The following is a 13,987-nucleotide window of genomic DNA, read 5'->3' on the forward strand; positions in this document are numbered from 1 at the left end:
TGTACAAAGAAGATAAAAATGAAACTCTAGCAAAAATGGTAAGACATGTCACCTATCAGATAAAGAGTAACAGAGTGATTTTGGAAAATATTTTAAATGGCAATGAAAATATACTGAAAATAGTTCAAAGAAGTTGCTGCCTTAATTTTTTTTTTCTCCTCTGTCAATTAAGCTAAGGTTGAGATATATGTAAAATACACTTTTGTAAGAAATTAGTGACAAACTATATTCCAAAAATGTTCCAGATGACAAAACCAGCCCCTAAAACACTGCTGTCTTACCACAAACCCATGTATAAACTGAAACGTTCAAACAATATTTCTGCTTCTGACATGTCTTCCATCCATTTAAAAGGAATTATTTGTATTGTTTTTCCTACCTGCATTCATTTACATATTTACAAATTAGATCACACTGGACAAGATTTTCCATTCTTTGGCACCTTGTGCATACAAGAGCAAAGTGTTTAATGCTGTGAATGTCATTTGACCCCCTTTTTGCTCCACTGTACATTAAAAGATAACTACATACAATACAAGTGAATAGAATTAGGCTCCCATTGTGTCTAATTTCTTTAGTCTTTTCGAATGGATTCATTTTCACTGAGGGTACACTCCTAAATTGAGTTCATGTGTTCCTTCTTCACTTCAGACTCATTTATCATCTTTACTTCTACCTTGAATTCACTTCTTTTTCAATGTGTGTAGTTTTTAAAAAGTGCATTTTCCTGCCTACACTGTTTTTTGTATCAGATGATGACAATAAAAATTACCTGCTTTTTTTTATTTAAACAAATCAGAATGAAACCGCAGACCTCGTATCATGCACAGAATGCAGAGCACTTGTGCAGTTTCACATGTACGTCTCTCTTCTTTATGCCAAGTTTTATGAGGAATAAAACTCCAGAATTCTAGGAATGAACAAAATAGCTACAGAGAAAGGGTGCGTGTATATGTGTATAAAACATGCTGAAGATGGAAAAAGGGAGGAAATTGCATGGATCAAAATCTTAGATCCATTAAGCACTAAAAATTGAACAGTTGCGTGGCAACCAGCAACGTTCAAGTTTCAATGACAGCTCTGCCTCGGACTCATCCAGGGGCCTTGGACAAGACCCCTAACCTGTCTCTCTGCAAAGTGAGGCTCTCGCTAACAAAACAAATCCATGAAGTATAGAGTGTATTTCAGTATTATGACTAAGTGATTTTTAAACATAAATTCTAAATATTATTTAGAATTACAATAATGAGTATCAGTCCAATGTAGCTAAAAAATTTCCTCTAGCAACCTACTCTGCTAAATTACATTGGGCTAATAACACTAAAGTAACAGTTGCCATGGTTACCAGAAATTTAGAGAAACTCCTGGTGTTCTATTTCAAGCACAACTCTGGTAAATGGAGGACAGCATACATTACAAATCTTCTTTCAAATATTTGTCCATAAGAAAATTATATTTCTCTAGAATATATGCATTATGATAAGAATATTTAGCCAGTCACATTAAAGTTAGTTTAGCATAACTATGCAGTAAGAACAACAAAGCCAGAATGATTTCCTGTATTAATAACTTATCTCTGAGACCTTCTACAAATACATATAAAAATTATGAAAAAGAATTATTTACTGCAATTTTTGAGAACCTTTCACCAAGAGTTACACAGGTATCGCAGCCAACAATGGCAACAGAACACTTTTGTGTTTTAATCATTAACGTATGTAATCTATTCCACGTTTTTTTTAAAAACACAGGATGCAATACAGTGTATTACTAAAACATTTGGGGTTAAAGTATTGTTTTAAGAACATATGTGGGAGGGAGCTTTAGTTTCAGCTGAATAAGAATTTCTCAGAAGCACAAGCAGGAACAGAATCGTACTTTCTTCAATATCTGGTAACATTTTGTCATCAGCCAAAATGGCAAATGGAAGTTCAAGATATATGGGAGAAAAAAAAAAAAAATCCCGTTCTGGCATAAATGAAATAAATAGCACTAAGACTCTTGCAAAAGAACTGAGTCTTATAAGAATTCCAGCTCAACTATCTCTGTTTATAATTTCATTTTGTGATCATTCTTCGTTTTTCCTTTTGCTATTATAAGTGTTAACTGAACTATGCTAACAAGGCATACATACATAAAGAGGGCTTTTCTCCTCATCTCTGAGGATTACAATCTATTACTACAGAACTACAGCCAGTAAGACAGTACTTCTGCTGCAAATCTAGAAATCTTTGTGGTCATCATCTTCTATTACAATGGAGCAAAGGCAGGCATACAATTGTGTGAGGAATTTGAATATAGAGTTAGTTACCATGTAACTATAAGTGAACATGGCTAACATTTTTTTCTCACCTGGCACCAACCCCTAAAAACAAACAAAAAGTTTGTAATAAGGGAAGATTAGATAACAGGCAGGGAGCTTGATAAATACGCAGATAAGTTCCAAGATTGTAACACAAGAGTGATTAGTTCTTGGTCTCCTAAGCATCTTGCAGCATAGATTTAACTGTAACAGACTGATTCCCCACTTCTTTTAATAAAAGCTATTCATGTCGATAAAATTATACAATAAAGGTCCATTTTTTTCTTGGTACTTAAAAACAACATCTTTCTCTGAATAAAGCAGTAATAACAGTAAGCTGGGAGTTGATTATCTCAATAAAACTCATTTTTGGATGAACATGAGAAGAATTCTGTATAGCTATTTGGCCAAAAATTGTTAGCCTCTCACAGTACTATGCCAGGGATTATTTGGAGCATGTTTTAGTGCAAATGTAAGCCAAGTGAAAGAACATTCACTAAAAAGAGACTGAGAGAGAGAAAATGAGAGAGAGAGCGTGCAGATTACTGCATCACATCTTCTTTCATTTAAAGGAGACAATGGGGAAGATCAAAACCAACAAGTGTACATCATTATTAACTTAGGTTATTGTAGCATCTTGGAGATTGCATGCTGATTTGATATCACTGCTAGTGATATTAAATACATCTAGAGCAGCCATTTGAGGAGATACATTCAGACAGGACAAACTGAAGCACAAATCGGAATCACAGAGGGTGGCCACCCAGGCAGTACACACCACTGCTATGAGTCAGTTTGAAGGCAGGCAAAAGTGAGACAAGATAAAGAAGAATCAAAGGTAGAGAGATGAGTAAAAGGGAGTGGGAAATATGACAGAGTTAAACGTTAGGTATTTAACAAGAATGCTGAATAATTTGGTAATTTTAGGACTTCTGTCCAAAACAATACAATAGGTAAAGTACTAGTCTTTTGTGCTCTTTTTAAAGGATTCCTTTGAAACATGAAATAGAACATACAATATTTATGCTATCTTTCATGACTAGAAACAAAAGAACTGGGTCAGAAATTAACATGGAGCCATATCCATCACTAACATAAGCCCAGTAAAACAGAACTATTTCACAGACACATGTGGAAGCAAACACTTATGGAATGCAAGTCTGTAAGAGCTGGGTTTTGGGGAGAAGCAGAGCTAACATGCAAATGCCCAGCCTGAACCTCACAGTTTGAGATCACATGTTTTTCTTACATCAGTTTTAATAAAGGAAAAGTCTGATGTCTTGCACACTACATCCAGGACTGCATATATCACCATAACACTGATGGACATTTTGGACAGAGGTACACACATAAACAGCTTTTGTCCTAAAAAGCATCAATCTCCTCAACCAGCCAATGCTTAATTTTTCTCCCTTGTACTCATATTCTCATTCAGTGGATTTCCCACCTGCTCTGTTTGTGTCAACTTTATCACAAACCTAATTCTGCTGCTCTTCAAGGCTTCTACCATTGTCCCTTGCCGAATTGAGCCTCAAAGTAATACAATTTGGGACTGGTGAACTGTTTGAAACAAGAAGTACTTACAAAATGGACAAAGCCTTTCTCTGCACAGGAAACAGGACATCTCCTCTGCACTTGTCTAGATGCCAAACAGCACTGACTCAGCTAGTAAAAGGGCAAACCTGCTGCACACCAAATGCTATATCATACTATTTAGCAATCTCCAAAGAAGAAAAAACATCTGAGCTTTAAATGCTTCTTTTCCCCCTCCACCTTTCCTGCCTTTGCTTCTTCATATAAATACTGTTTTTACCAATGCAAAAGAAGTTTGGCTGACTGCAGTTACACTGACTGAAAAAGTTGCTTTATGCCTACTGGTCAGCTCCTTCATATCATACGGGCTATGCAGGAGCAAAACTCTGCAAAAATAGTTCCTCTGCTGGGGTCCTGCTGCATACCTCTTCTTCCACTACCCCTTGCTCTCTCATCACATAAGCAAAGAAGAATGTTCTCTCTCTTTCCCACATGTGCTTTGCCACACTGGATCGGGCAACAAAAATTTACAAGCCAACAAAGTAGAATTCTAAGTGTATACACTCAAAAGGAGATGTGGTACACAGCTTTAGGATCCCTAAACAACCTAACTTTTAATAATGTATTTCTGTGTGAGCTTGTTCAACATTTCAATCACAACAAGCTTTGTGGGTACTTACTGCCTGCCCTACTTAAAGTAATGAGCACAACAGAATTATAACTAACACCGAAGTATTATCCTGTTCCTGCACACAGTAAGGGCAACATTGCCTTCCTCAATGCTTCCAAGTTCATTAGAGCCAGTAGTTATTTGTTAGTCTGCGTGTAGATATGTTACGGGCTAACGGATCCACATAAGGGTGGTAAACAGCAGAGCACCCAATTTCAGCAGCAGAAAATAAACGGAGGCCTTGGGAAAGACAGTATAAGCAATATTCCACAATACTGCTTGTACTATCTACTAAGTACCGCAAAACCAGAGCCTCCTTCAGGATGTGATGATTACTTCAGGAGGCTGGGATATCCAGGGGAGTTATATATTACAATCTGTATTGTAATGGATTATCTTGGACCGTGCTGGGGACTCCACTGTGCTAGCACAAATATTCACAGTGAAAAGTAACCAAATTCTGAACGTTTTATCACAGGACATGAGGTTCGTGGCTCTACAGAGGGTGAGAAACCACTCTGCAGTACCTAAAAACACGAGAAGGTCCCACTGCAAGGTGTGACGACTGCCACAGTCTGACCCAGGTGCAATCTGCTGGATGTTTCTGTCTGACTGATGGTCATTTTTTTCCAGAGAAGCCAGAATCAGGGAATTAGGCAGAGTGCACTGCCCTTACTACTAAATATGGTCTCCCACCTCTGCATCCCACCCACACTGGAGGACTGGGAAAGGTCAAATATTTGCTCCCTCCTCCACAAGTATCATGGCTCAGCAACCTCTAATTGTCCTCTGGTTTTCTCGTGGCATTAAATGTTGACAATATCAACCCTACAAAATCCTCTACGCTATAATACAGGGTTATTACACACGCGGAACAGCCTTTCGCATGGCAGAACCTTGCAAAGAAACACTGAGCTCCTCTGCAAAGTTATTTTGACATGAATTCTCAGAGCACTGCAGGCAGAAAGAAGGTCAAGGCTGAGTCATACCAGTGTGATATAAAAGGGGTACTAACACTACACAGTCTTGGCAGATCACTTAATTCTCCCAGTCTCAATTGGGGCCAACCATATATGAATTACATTAGACTTCAGTTATACATATATTTCTGTTGTCTTTCCAACTTCCTATACATCATATGATAGGTTATGAATACAGATGATAGACCACAGCTGAGCCCAGACATATCTATATGAACTCCATTCCTTTACCTACCTGCCCACAAGCCTTTGCTGGGATTCTAATGTCACGCTGACTCTTGCAGAACCACTGCTAAATGCAGGCTAATGAGCTTGGTTAGACCTAGGCTAACTCCATCCAGAGCTATTGTGGTACCTCTGTCATGTCTGTGCTTTCGCGCACTTCTAGTCAAACAGGAATACCACAACTGACTAAGGCCCAACAAAGTTGATTAACTTGGTCCCCATGCCACGTGCTGTGTACTCTCTTCAGACCAAGCTGTCCTTGGCTTTCATGCTACACTGCTTGAGCCTAGTATCTGCCCATGGATAATTTAAACACATCTGTATAGACTCTGGAAGTGACTAATGCAATTGGCTTTAAAAACAGATGCTAAAAATCGGTTATTACAGTGGAAAACATAATCTTGCAGGGTAGGTTTTTTTTCCCACAATAGCCATGCATGTGCTCTCACACAAATGAGAATTTGCATATCAGGAGTGGGAATTCTTTCTTCAGCAACAAGACTTTCAGAATACCCTGTAGCTCTGTACTCCACAGGGTGCCATAGATACAGCAAACAGTTTACATACTACCTGACAACACACTTCATTTCCTTCAGTATCAGAATTTACTACATTTCAGTGTCAGATTACCTGCTTGCTCCTGAACAATAATAAAGGGGGTGGGGGGAAAACATCTTCCCGAGCTACCATTACTAAGCCATTATTTTGTATGCATGCGTCCATAAGCACATTGTAAAGTCTAACATGCTTCCGGCAGATAGTTAATTAAGGATCAAAAATTTCATAGAAATTAGGATCATGACTCATTTCTAACTGGAGTTTCTTTTAAAATCCCAACCGTAATTTATTTCTTTCAGCTACAGTAACATTCATTTTCTCTGTCTTTTTCATTTTTAAAACCTATAGTTATAAAAAATTTAGATTGAAATCATTCAGGACAGTAATTTCAAAAGAGATATAAGAACAGAAACATTTCTGTCATTGATGTCTTGTTAGTGACAGAAGATTTATTTTTCCTCTAAATTAGTTTACAATTTAAAAAAAAGATACTGTCCCTACAGACAGTGCTAAACTGATTTAACCAAAATATAAATATAATTGCATGGACTCTGATTTTCTTAAAGTCATTATTTCAGCAAATCTACAACATAAATATTTCTAAAATGTAATATATAATAATTATAGCATAAATATATTTAAAATTGCTAAAGTGCTGCCTAGAGTGGTGTTAATATCTTTTCATTAATATCAGACAACTTAATATACAGCAAAATGCACTGCTTACTGCTTTAGTTATTAAAACATTTGGTTAAAATCAGTAAGATCACATCTTCAATTCAGTAAGTACCCATCATGTTTACTTTAATAATTTTTTTTAATGAGCTGCAAAAAAGCAGTTTTCCCTCCACCCATTTCCCCATCCCCAGAGCTGCTGTTTGTTCAAAGGATCAGATGTATCACCAAGGCTGAAAAGAAGTTGAGCATTAACTGTCTCTGTGAATGGTCCTACCAGACCAGGCCTCAAATGCACTGAAGGGAAGGTTGTTCACTCCCTTGGTCCCATCCATCTCACCAAGCCATTGTGCAATAACAGTGGCCATATTAACCCCGCCTAACATGCATGCTTCTTAGCAGAGAACAGTCTACTGAAGGAGGCTCCATGGGCTTTCAGCTGGTACACACTGCTTGATTAAATCGCATATTTCACCAATAGAGCTCAACAGTTTCACCTGCTTACCGATCTTTATCAGACAGTTCTGGGCTTTCAAAAAGAGCAGTTCTAATTTTCTTCCTACCTTAGTCAGATACTGTGATAAATTTAACATAAAAAGGTTATTCTTTTAGCAATAAAACACTTGCTATCTAATGTAAATTGTAGGTGAGATTAAGGTTGCAAAGGATCTCAGGGAACTTTTAATGGATAGTTAGTGGGATTTTAACAGGACTTAATTTGAGCACTCTGGTACTTCAGGAGACATTTGAAACATCTAACCTTCATATATTTGATAGAAATTACTCATTCTGGCCACTGTATGTAACCTACCTTCTATGTGATCAAACAACATAACACTTCCAGGTGAAAAAGAGCTAACAGACTCTATAATTCAGGATCTACAATGCTAGGTTGAACTACAGCACTCACCCATTAGGCCTAAGGTCAGGCAAGGGCCTGTCCAGTGGCAAGCGATCGCTCAGGTAAGCATTGTAGCCATAATACTGGAATTGTTTAAGTGCGATACGTCTATTTTCAGGACTGAGATCCTGGCCCCAGTGAGCAAAGAGAGATGAATCAGTGAACGCTTCAGCAGGATTTTCTTCCAGTTTTGGTGGAGCTTCTACAAAAGACAAAGACAAAAAGAAGCGATTTTAGACTCTCATTCCAACAGGCTCTAGGGTATGTTACTTTAAAAAGCATAACTTTAGGGAGAACACCACACAGAACAGCACGTGCTGCTGGCTTACAGCGGCCTGTAAGTCTTCACGTAACACACCCTCACATACCTCTTGTGGCAGTGTAACTATTAGCACCTAAGGCTCAAAATTTAATATTCAAAATACAATTAGTTAAAACCAATTCTTTTTCATCACAATCAGACTAAAGGCCGGGACCAATAAATCTAAATGAATTAAATTTCAAAAGGATTCTTATCAGACAATAAGAACGTTATTTTGTTTCAGCCTGAATTATCTTGCTAGAAAAAGATTAAAGTTTTGAAGGGGAAAAACAAAGCCAAAGGAAGAGAAGAGAGAGTCTGTACAGATCACACAAAATGGCTGGCAAAGTTTGTGTGTAAAATAAGTTCTTTGAAACTACAGATTCAACAGAGAGAAAAAATTCCCTGCACTTGGCATCCATGTTTAAATAGCAAACCAGTTTCAGTCACTTAATAATTTTATGGTCCAGTTTACCGATCCAGCCTATCTGAATTTTTAGTCCATATTTAGGTGTGTGCAACAATGCTACTGAGATCATCACTTTGTAATATTTGTGTCATTATAAAATGCTTTTGTTCAACAAGGCCACATCTCTGGTTGCAATAACCAATAGACAAGATGGGAAATTATATTCCTACAACTTAATTTAAGAGCTCCAGGACAATGAAGCCACAGCATCTGTTCTCAATATTTAGTTGCTCAAGAAGTCTGTTCAAGGTGACTTGTAAGGCTTTCTGTAACAGTACCATCTCACCCCTCCAACCATCCCTTCAGTCTTTACGAAGTTGACCACACAATCTAACCCAGAGAACCCCTTGCCTCTGTAAACACTTCATGATACATAGTACACTAATGAAGAAAGATCAAACGCCTTACTTGATCCTGACTTGTCATCATAAACTAGAGCTTCACAAAGAAAAAATGTCTTCATTTTCTGGAAGTTCTAACTATTTATGAAGTCTCCACAGCCATTAACAACTAACCAACTAAATAAAAACTCTCATTTCTGATGAGCTGTACTCATAAACCATAACTGCTGGGTCACACAAAGACTTAGAAAAACAAAAGTGAATCTTTCAAAAGTCCAATAGGCAGAAACTTCAACTGTGTCCAAAGTCCTTTATAGACCTGACAGCTGGCTTAAGGACACCTAAGGACAACAATTTATGTACTAGTAGTATATACCACCAGAATCCTGACTCCCAAAGAATGCCAGGAAGCACATTCTTTGATCTCTTACTAAAAAGAACCTGAAATGCAAAAACATGAATTGAGAAGATTAAGTTGTTTGATTCATTCAAGATGTTTTTCTTTTTCCCCTGACAATACTGACAGGAAACTAATGACACTTGCTTCCCTGCATTACATTCCAACCTCTGTAAATATGTAACGTTTCTTTACTTGTTGAAGTACTGCCTCCCAGCCTGAATCCTGGAATTGGCTCCAGTTCTTCAAAGACTAAAGACATACTAAACTCTCAGTCAAATGAGAAAACTACACTGACAGCCCCCGCTACCACATGATAAATGTGACAGAGTGGAGCTTGTGAGTTCACATACGACTCTGCAATGGAAGTTAAAAAAGTTTGATAAATTCAGATCATTTTAGAAGGTCCTAACTTGAGAAAGGCAGAATAGTTTTTAAATGCCAGTCCAAAAATCACAGCAACAGGGAAAGTCCCAGATATCTCTGTTTTTTGATAACTATGTGATCTCCACAAAAACAACTTGAATTTACACAAAGAATCTCACAAACTACCTTCACATCATAAGAGATATTTAGATTAGGTACGGTCCTGATCCTGGCCAGTAGAAATTAATGTTCCTTGGCACTTTTCAAGAACACGTACATTCACGCTAATCAAGAAAAATATGCAAGTATTTGTTCAACCTGTTGTATGTTACATTAACCTGGATTTCTCCAAATCAAGCACACTTTCCCTGAAGGTTTTAACTTTGATATTTATATTACACTTATGGCAGAAGACTGTAGGATCCACCTACATGCAGACAGCACAATGCGTGAAGACATCTGAATAAAAATAAGACTCATGGTAAGAATATTGCATGTATATGCATTTGTAACTACGGGCAGTTCCAAGGATAATTTTCCATGGATGAAGAGCCATCCCAGAAACAACCGCCTTCACAGAATCACACTCACACAGGCATCTATTGAATTTTATCTAATGATCACGTGGGAGGGAGTATTTCCTAAAGTGGTCTATGAATCTCTTGCTGTTTTTTGATTGAAAAAGCACTCAGTAATCCAGGTTGTATCTGCAAGACTAATATTTTCCAGCAATGGATATCTGTGAATTTAGTTTACAAGCTCTAATAAACCACTTGTCAAATGCAGCCATTTTTTGTATACTAAGCGAACATGTTATTTCAATATGTTATTCTACAGGAAAAAAGAGTTATAGCAAGAACTTTCAATTACAATTCCAATCAATGGAATTAAGCACGCATCTCTGATGACAAAGTCTTTCTTCCCTTTATTTGGCTGAAAACCCTTGGGACTTCATTCAGCCAGGCTCTCACAAGAAATAAAAACAATTATTATAAGACTATCAGCTGCCTTTCAACTAGTCAGCAAGCATCATTTGATGCCTTAGTCTCTGTAAACAGATCTCGGCCTGAAGTCTCACAGCCACTTCTTCTTCTTAACATCTGATTCTACAATCGCAGAATGATCATGGGAAGCTAAGGCTCAAAGGTGAACCAGTAAGTAGTACTGCCTGAAGCAATACAAAGGTAGGCACATTTATCTGCTCAGTTATTACTAAAAAGTAAAGATTAGTTCCATTTTTCCTGTAGGAAGAAAGCTTACCATCCGCAGCACATTGCTGCAAATATTAACATGGGGTCTTCTCTATATTAACTTTTCAAACCATGCAAAGAGCATCAGTGTACACAGACATGAGCCTGTAGTATTAACGCTTGGCAGACTGACACTTTGCCATTAAATCAATTGGTACTAGAGATAAATCACACAGATGTCAGCTGGCTGTACACCCGGGTGGAAGAAGTCTCCTTCCAGAAGCCTGGCTGTTCATGGCATCAGCATGGGGTTGATCACATACTGCTTACCTGACTCAAAAAACTCACAGCTTGTTTTCCAAAAGCATCTGTGTGTCTTTAGCTCATACTTTCTGGATCATGTTTACTAGTTATGCAATTAATATAAAATCTATTGCTTCATCTGATCTCACTGACCAGCCTCCAAGATGGAAATTCCTCTCCTCTTTCTGTTGCTCGTTATATAGAATAAGTCAGAGACACCAAATCAGAAGACGCTGCTGAAATCCAGGTTGTACATGACATGAAACCAACTCTCTCCTAATAATAAAAGATATTTTTATTAGTAATTGAAGCTTGAACTTGAAGTTAACACTGCCCTTGTAACGAAACACACACACAAAGGTTTCAATAGCCTTTTCTAGTGTACTGGGTACAAACAGCAAGGTTTGGGTAGTGGAAGGACTGCAGGAGTGGCCTCTGTGGGAGAGGGTCAGGTGCTGCTCTGTCAGACATAGTAATTTCCCCAACAGACTCGCTGCTGGCCAAAGCAGAGCCCATCAGCAAAACTGGTGGCACTTCTGTGAAGAAATATTTAAGAAAGGGCAGAAAATGACGAGGAAGAGGGAACAAGTGTTCAAGGGAGCAGCAGAGAGAACAACAGAGGAAACAAGGAAATGAGAGAAGGGCAACCAAGTTGGTGAGGGGCCTGGAGCACAAGTCTTATGAGGAGCGGCTGAGGGAGCTGGGGCTGTTTAGTCTGGAGAAGAGGAGGCTGAGGGGAGACCTTATCGCTCTCTACAACTACCTGAAAGGGGAGTTGTAGTGAGATGGGTGCTGGTGTCTGCTGTCAGGTGGCTGGAGATAGGATGAGAGGAAATGGCCTCAAGCTGCGGCAAGGGAGATTTAGGTTAGATATTAGGAAAAATTTCTTTACTGAGGGGGTTGTCAGAAATTGGAATAGGCTGCCCAGGGAAGTGGTGGAGTCACCATCCCTGGAGGTATTCAAAAAGCGAGTAGATGGGGTACTCCAGAACATGGTTTAGTGGGCATGGTTGATGGTTGGATTCGATGATCTTGAAGGTCTTTTCCAACCTAAATGATTCTATGATTCTAAGACCAAGGTCAGGAGAGTAGGAGGTGCCCCATGTTGTCTTCGTTTCCCAATACCCAAACTAGTAATTAAATGTTTGTGTTAATTGGTAATAAATTGAATACTTGCTTTCTTCAGAGGTTGTACAACGAAGCAGCAAACAAACAGACAACAAAATGCCTATCCCTTATTATTAGTAAGGAGCTGCAGACAAGCAATGTGTTAGAAGCAACAAGAAAAGACAAGACGGTCCCTATCCCATCAAAAGTTATGCATTTAGTTTTACTGATCTCAACTGGTGTAATGCACCAGTGTATCCCTTTCCTTCCTCTCCCTTCCTTCGTTATCTATTTATAACCTACACTTACTTTGTTAAGTTTTTCTCAATACACATTTTCTCTGCCAGTTTTCATAAGGCAACTCATACAACTAGTACACAAAGAACAACATAATAAAAAAATCTGACCAGACAGTAAGGAATTCAAGAAGGCATTTTTTTGATTACCACGAAGCATATATATAGCATCATTTGATAACAGCAAATAATGGCACAGGAATCGTTCTGCCCACCATGAAAATGCAATTATTTCCAGGGTAGCACAACCATTTAATTTACAACAGCATTCTTAAGTCATGAAAGGAAGGAAATGAAGACTATTGTATCCAACTGTAATTGTAGTAGTCTTCAAGCACCTTGGCAAAACACAATTATTTAATTACCATTGGCAAAATGTAATTATTTAATTACATGGGGATATTTTCTAGCCAACAAATGCCTATCTTTTTCAGAACCACAAACAGCACCTCTAACAGCACTGATGCATCGGTTATGCAAAGGTTTAGCAACATTGAAAGACTGTCTTCAGTTTTGTCACCAGTATAATTTTATGTTTGTTGTGATTTAAGCCCAGCTGGTAACAAAGCACCACGCAGCCACGCAGCCACTCGCTCACTCCCCACCCCACCGCAGCCACGGTGGGATGAGGAGAAAAATAAAGGCAGGCTCATGGGTCGAGATAAGGACTGGGAGGGATCACTCACCACTTATGGTAATGGACAAAAGACAGGCTCAACTTGGGGAAGAAGCAAAATCAATTTAATTTACTACAAATCAAACCAAAACAAGGATACTAGGAAGTAAAACCAAACCTTAGAACACCTTCCCCCCACCCCTCCCTCCTTCCCAGCTCAAACCCACTCCCGGTTCCCTCTCCCTCCTCCCCACAGTGGCGCAGGGGAGCAGGGGATGGGAGTTGGGGTCCGCTCATCCCACCTTGTCTCTGCTGCTCCTTCCTCCTCAGGGGGAGGACTCCTCACTCGTCCCCTGCTCCAGCGTGGGGTCCCTCCCACAGGAGACAGCCCTTCACGAACTCCTCCAGCGTGAGTCCTTTCTGCAGGCTGCAGTTCCTCACAAACTTCCCTGGCATGGGTCCTTTCCGCGGGCCGATCTTCAGTCACAGACTGCTCCAGCGTGGGCTTTCCCATGGAGTCACGGCCGTCTTCGGGGGCCTGTGCTCCACCATTCACCTCCATGGGCTGGGGGGGGACAGCCTGCCGTCTCACCACGGGCTGCAGGGGCATCCACCTCCTCTGGTGCACCTCCTCCTCCTCCTTCCTCACTGACCTCGGTGTCTGCAGAGGGGTTCCTCTCACATTCCAAAACTCCCCTACTCACTGCCGGTCCCCCTTCTTAAATCTGTTCTCCCAGAGGCGCTACCACTGTCACTG

General features: G+C 39.3%; 1 protein-coding gene across 4 annotated transcripts in view; it reads right to left on the minus strand.

Annotated features, from left to right (window-relative positions):
• GALNT18 (polypeptide N-acetylgalactosaminyltransferase 18) overlaps window positions 1-13,987 on the minus strand; it is a 252,985-nt gene that overhangs the window by 122,429 nt on the left and 116,569 nt on the right. For all 4 annotated transcript variants that reach the window (XM_052811200.1, XM_052811201.1, XM_052811198.1 and 1 more), the window contains exon 3: window positions 7,854-8,046. In XM_052811200.1, coding sequence (XP_052667160.1) covers window positions 7,854-8,046 — 193 coding nt within the window. The remainder of the gene's footprint in view (window positions 1-7,853; window positions 8,047-13,987) is intronic.

Source organism: Harpia harpyja, chromosome 16 (genome assembly GCF_026419915.1).
Source record: "Harpia harpyja isolate bHarHar1 chromosome 16, bHarHar1 primary haplotype, whole genome shotgun sequence".
In the NCBI taxonomy this organism is placed as follows: domain Eukaryota; kingdom Metazoa; phylum Chordata; class Aves; order Accipitriformes; family Accipitridae; genus Harpia; species Harpia harpyja.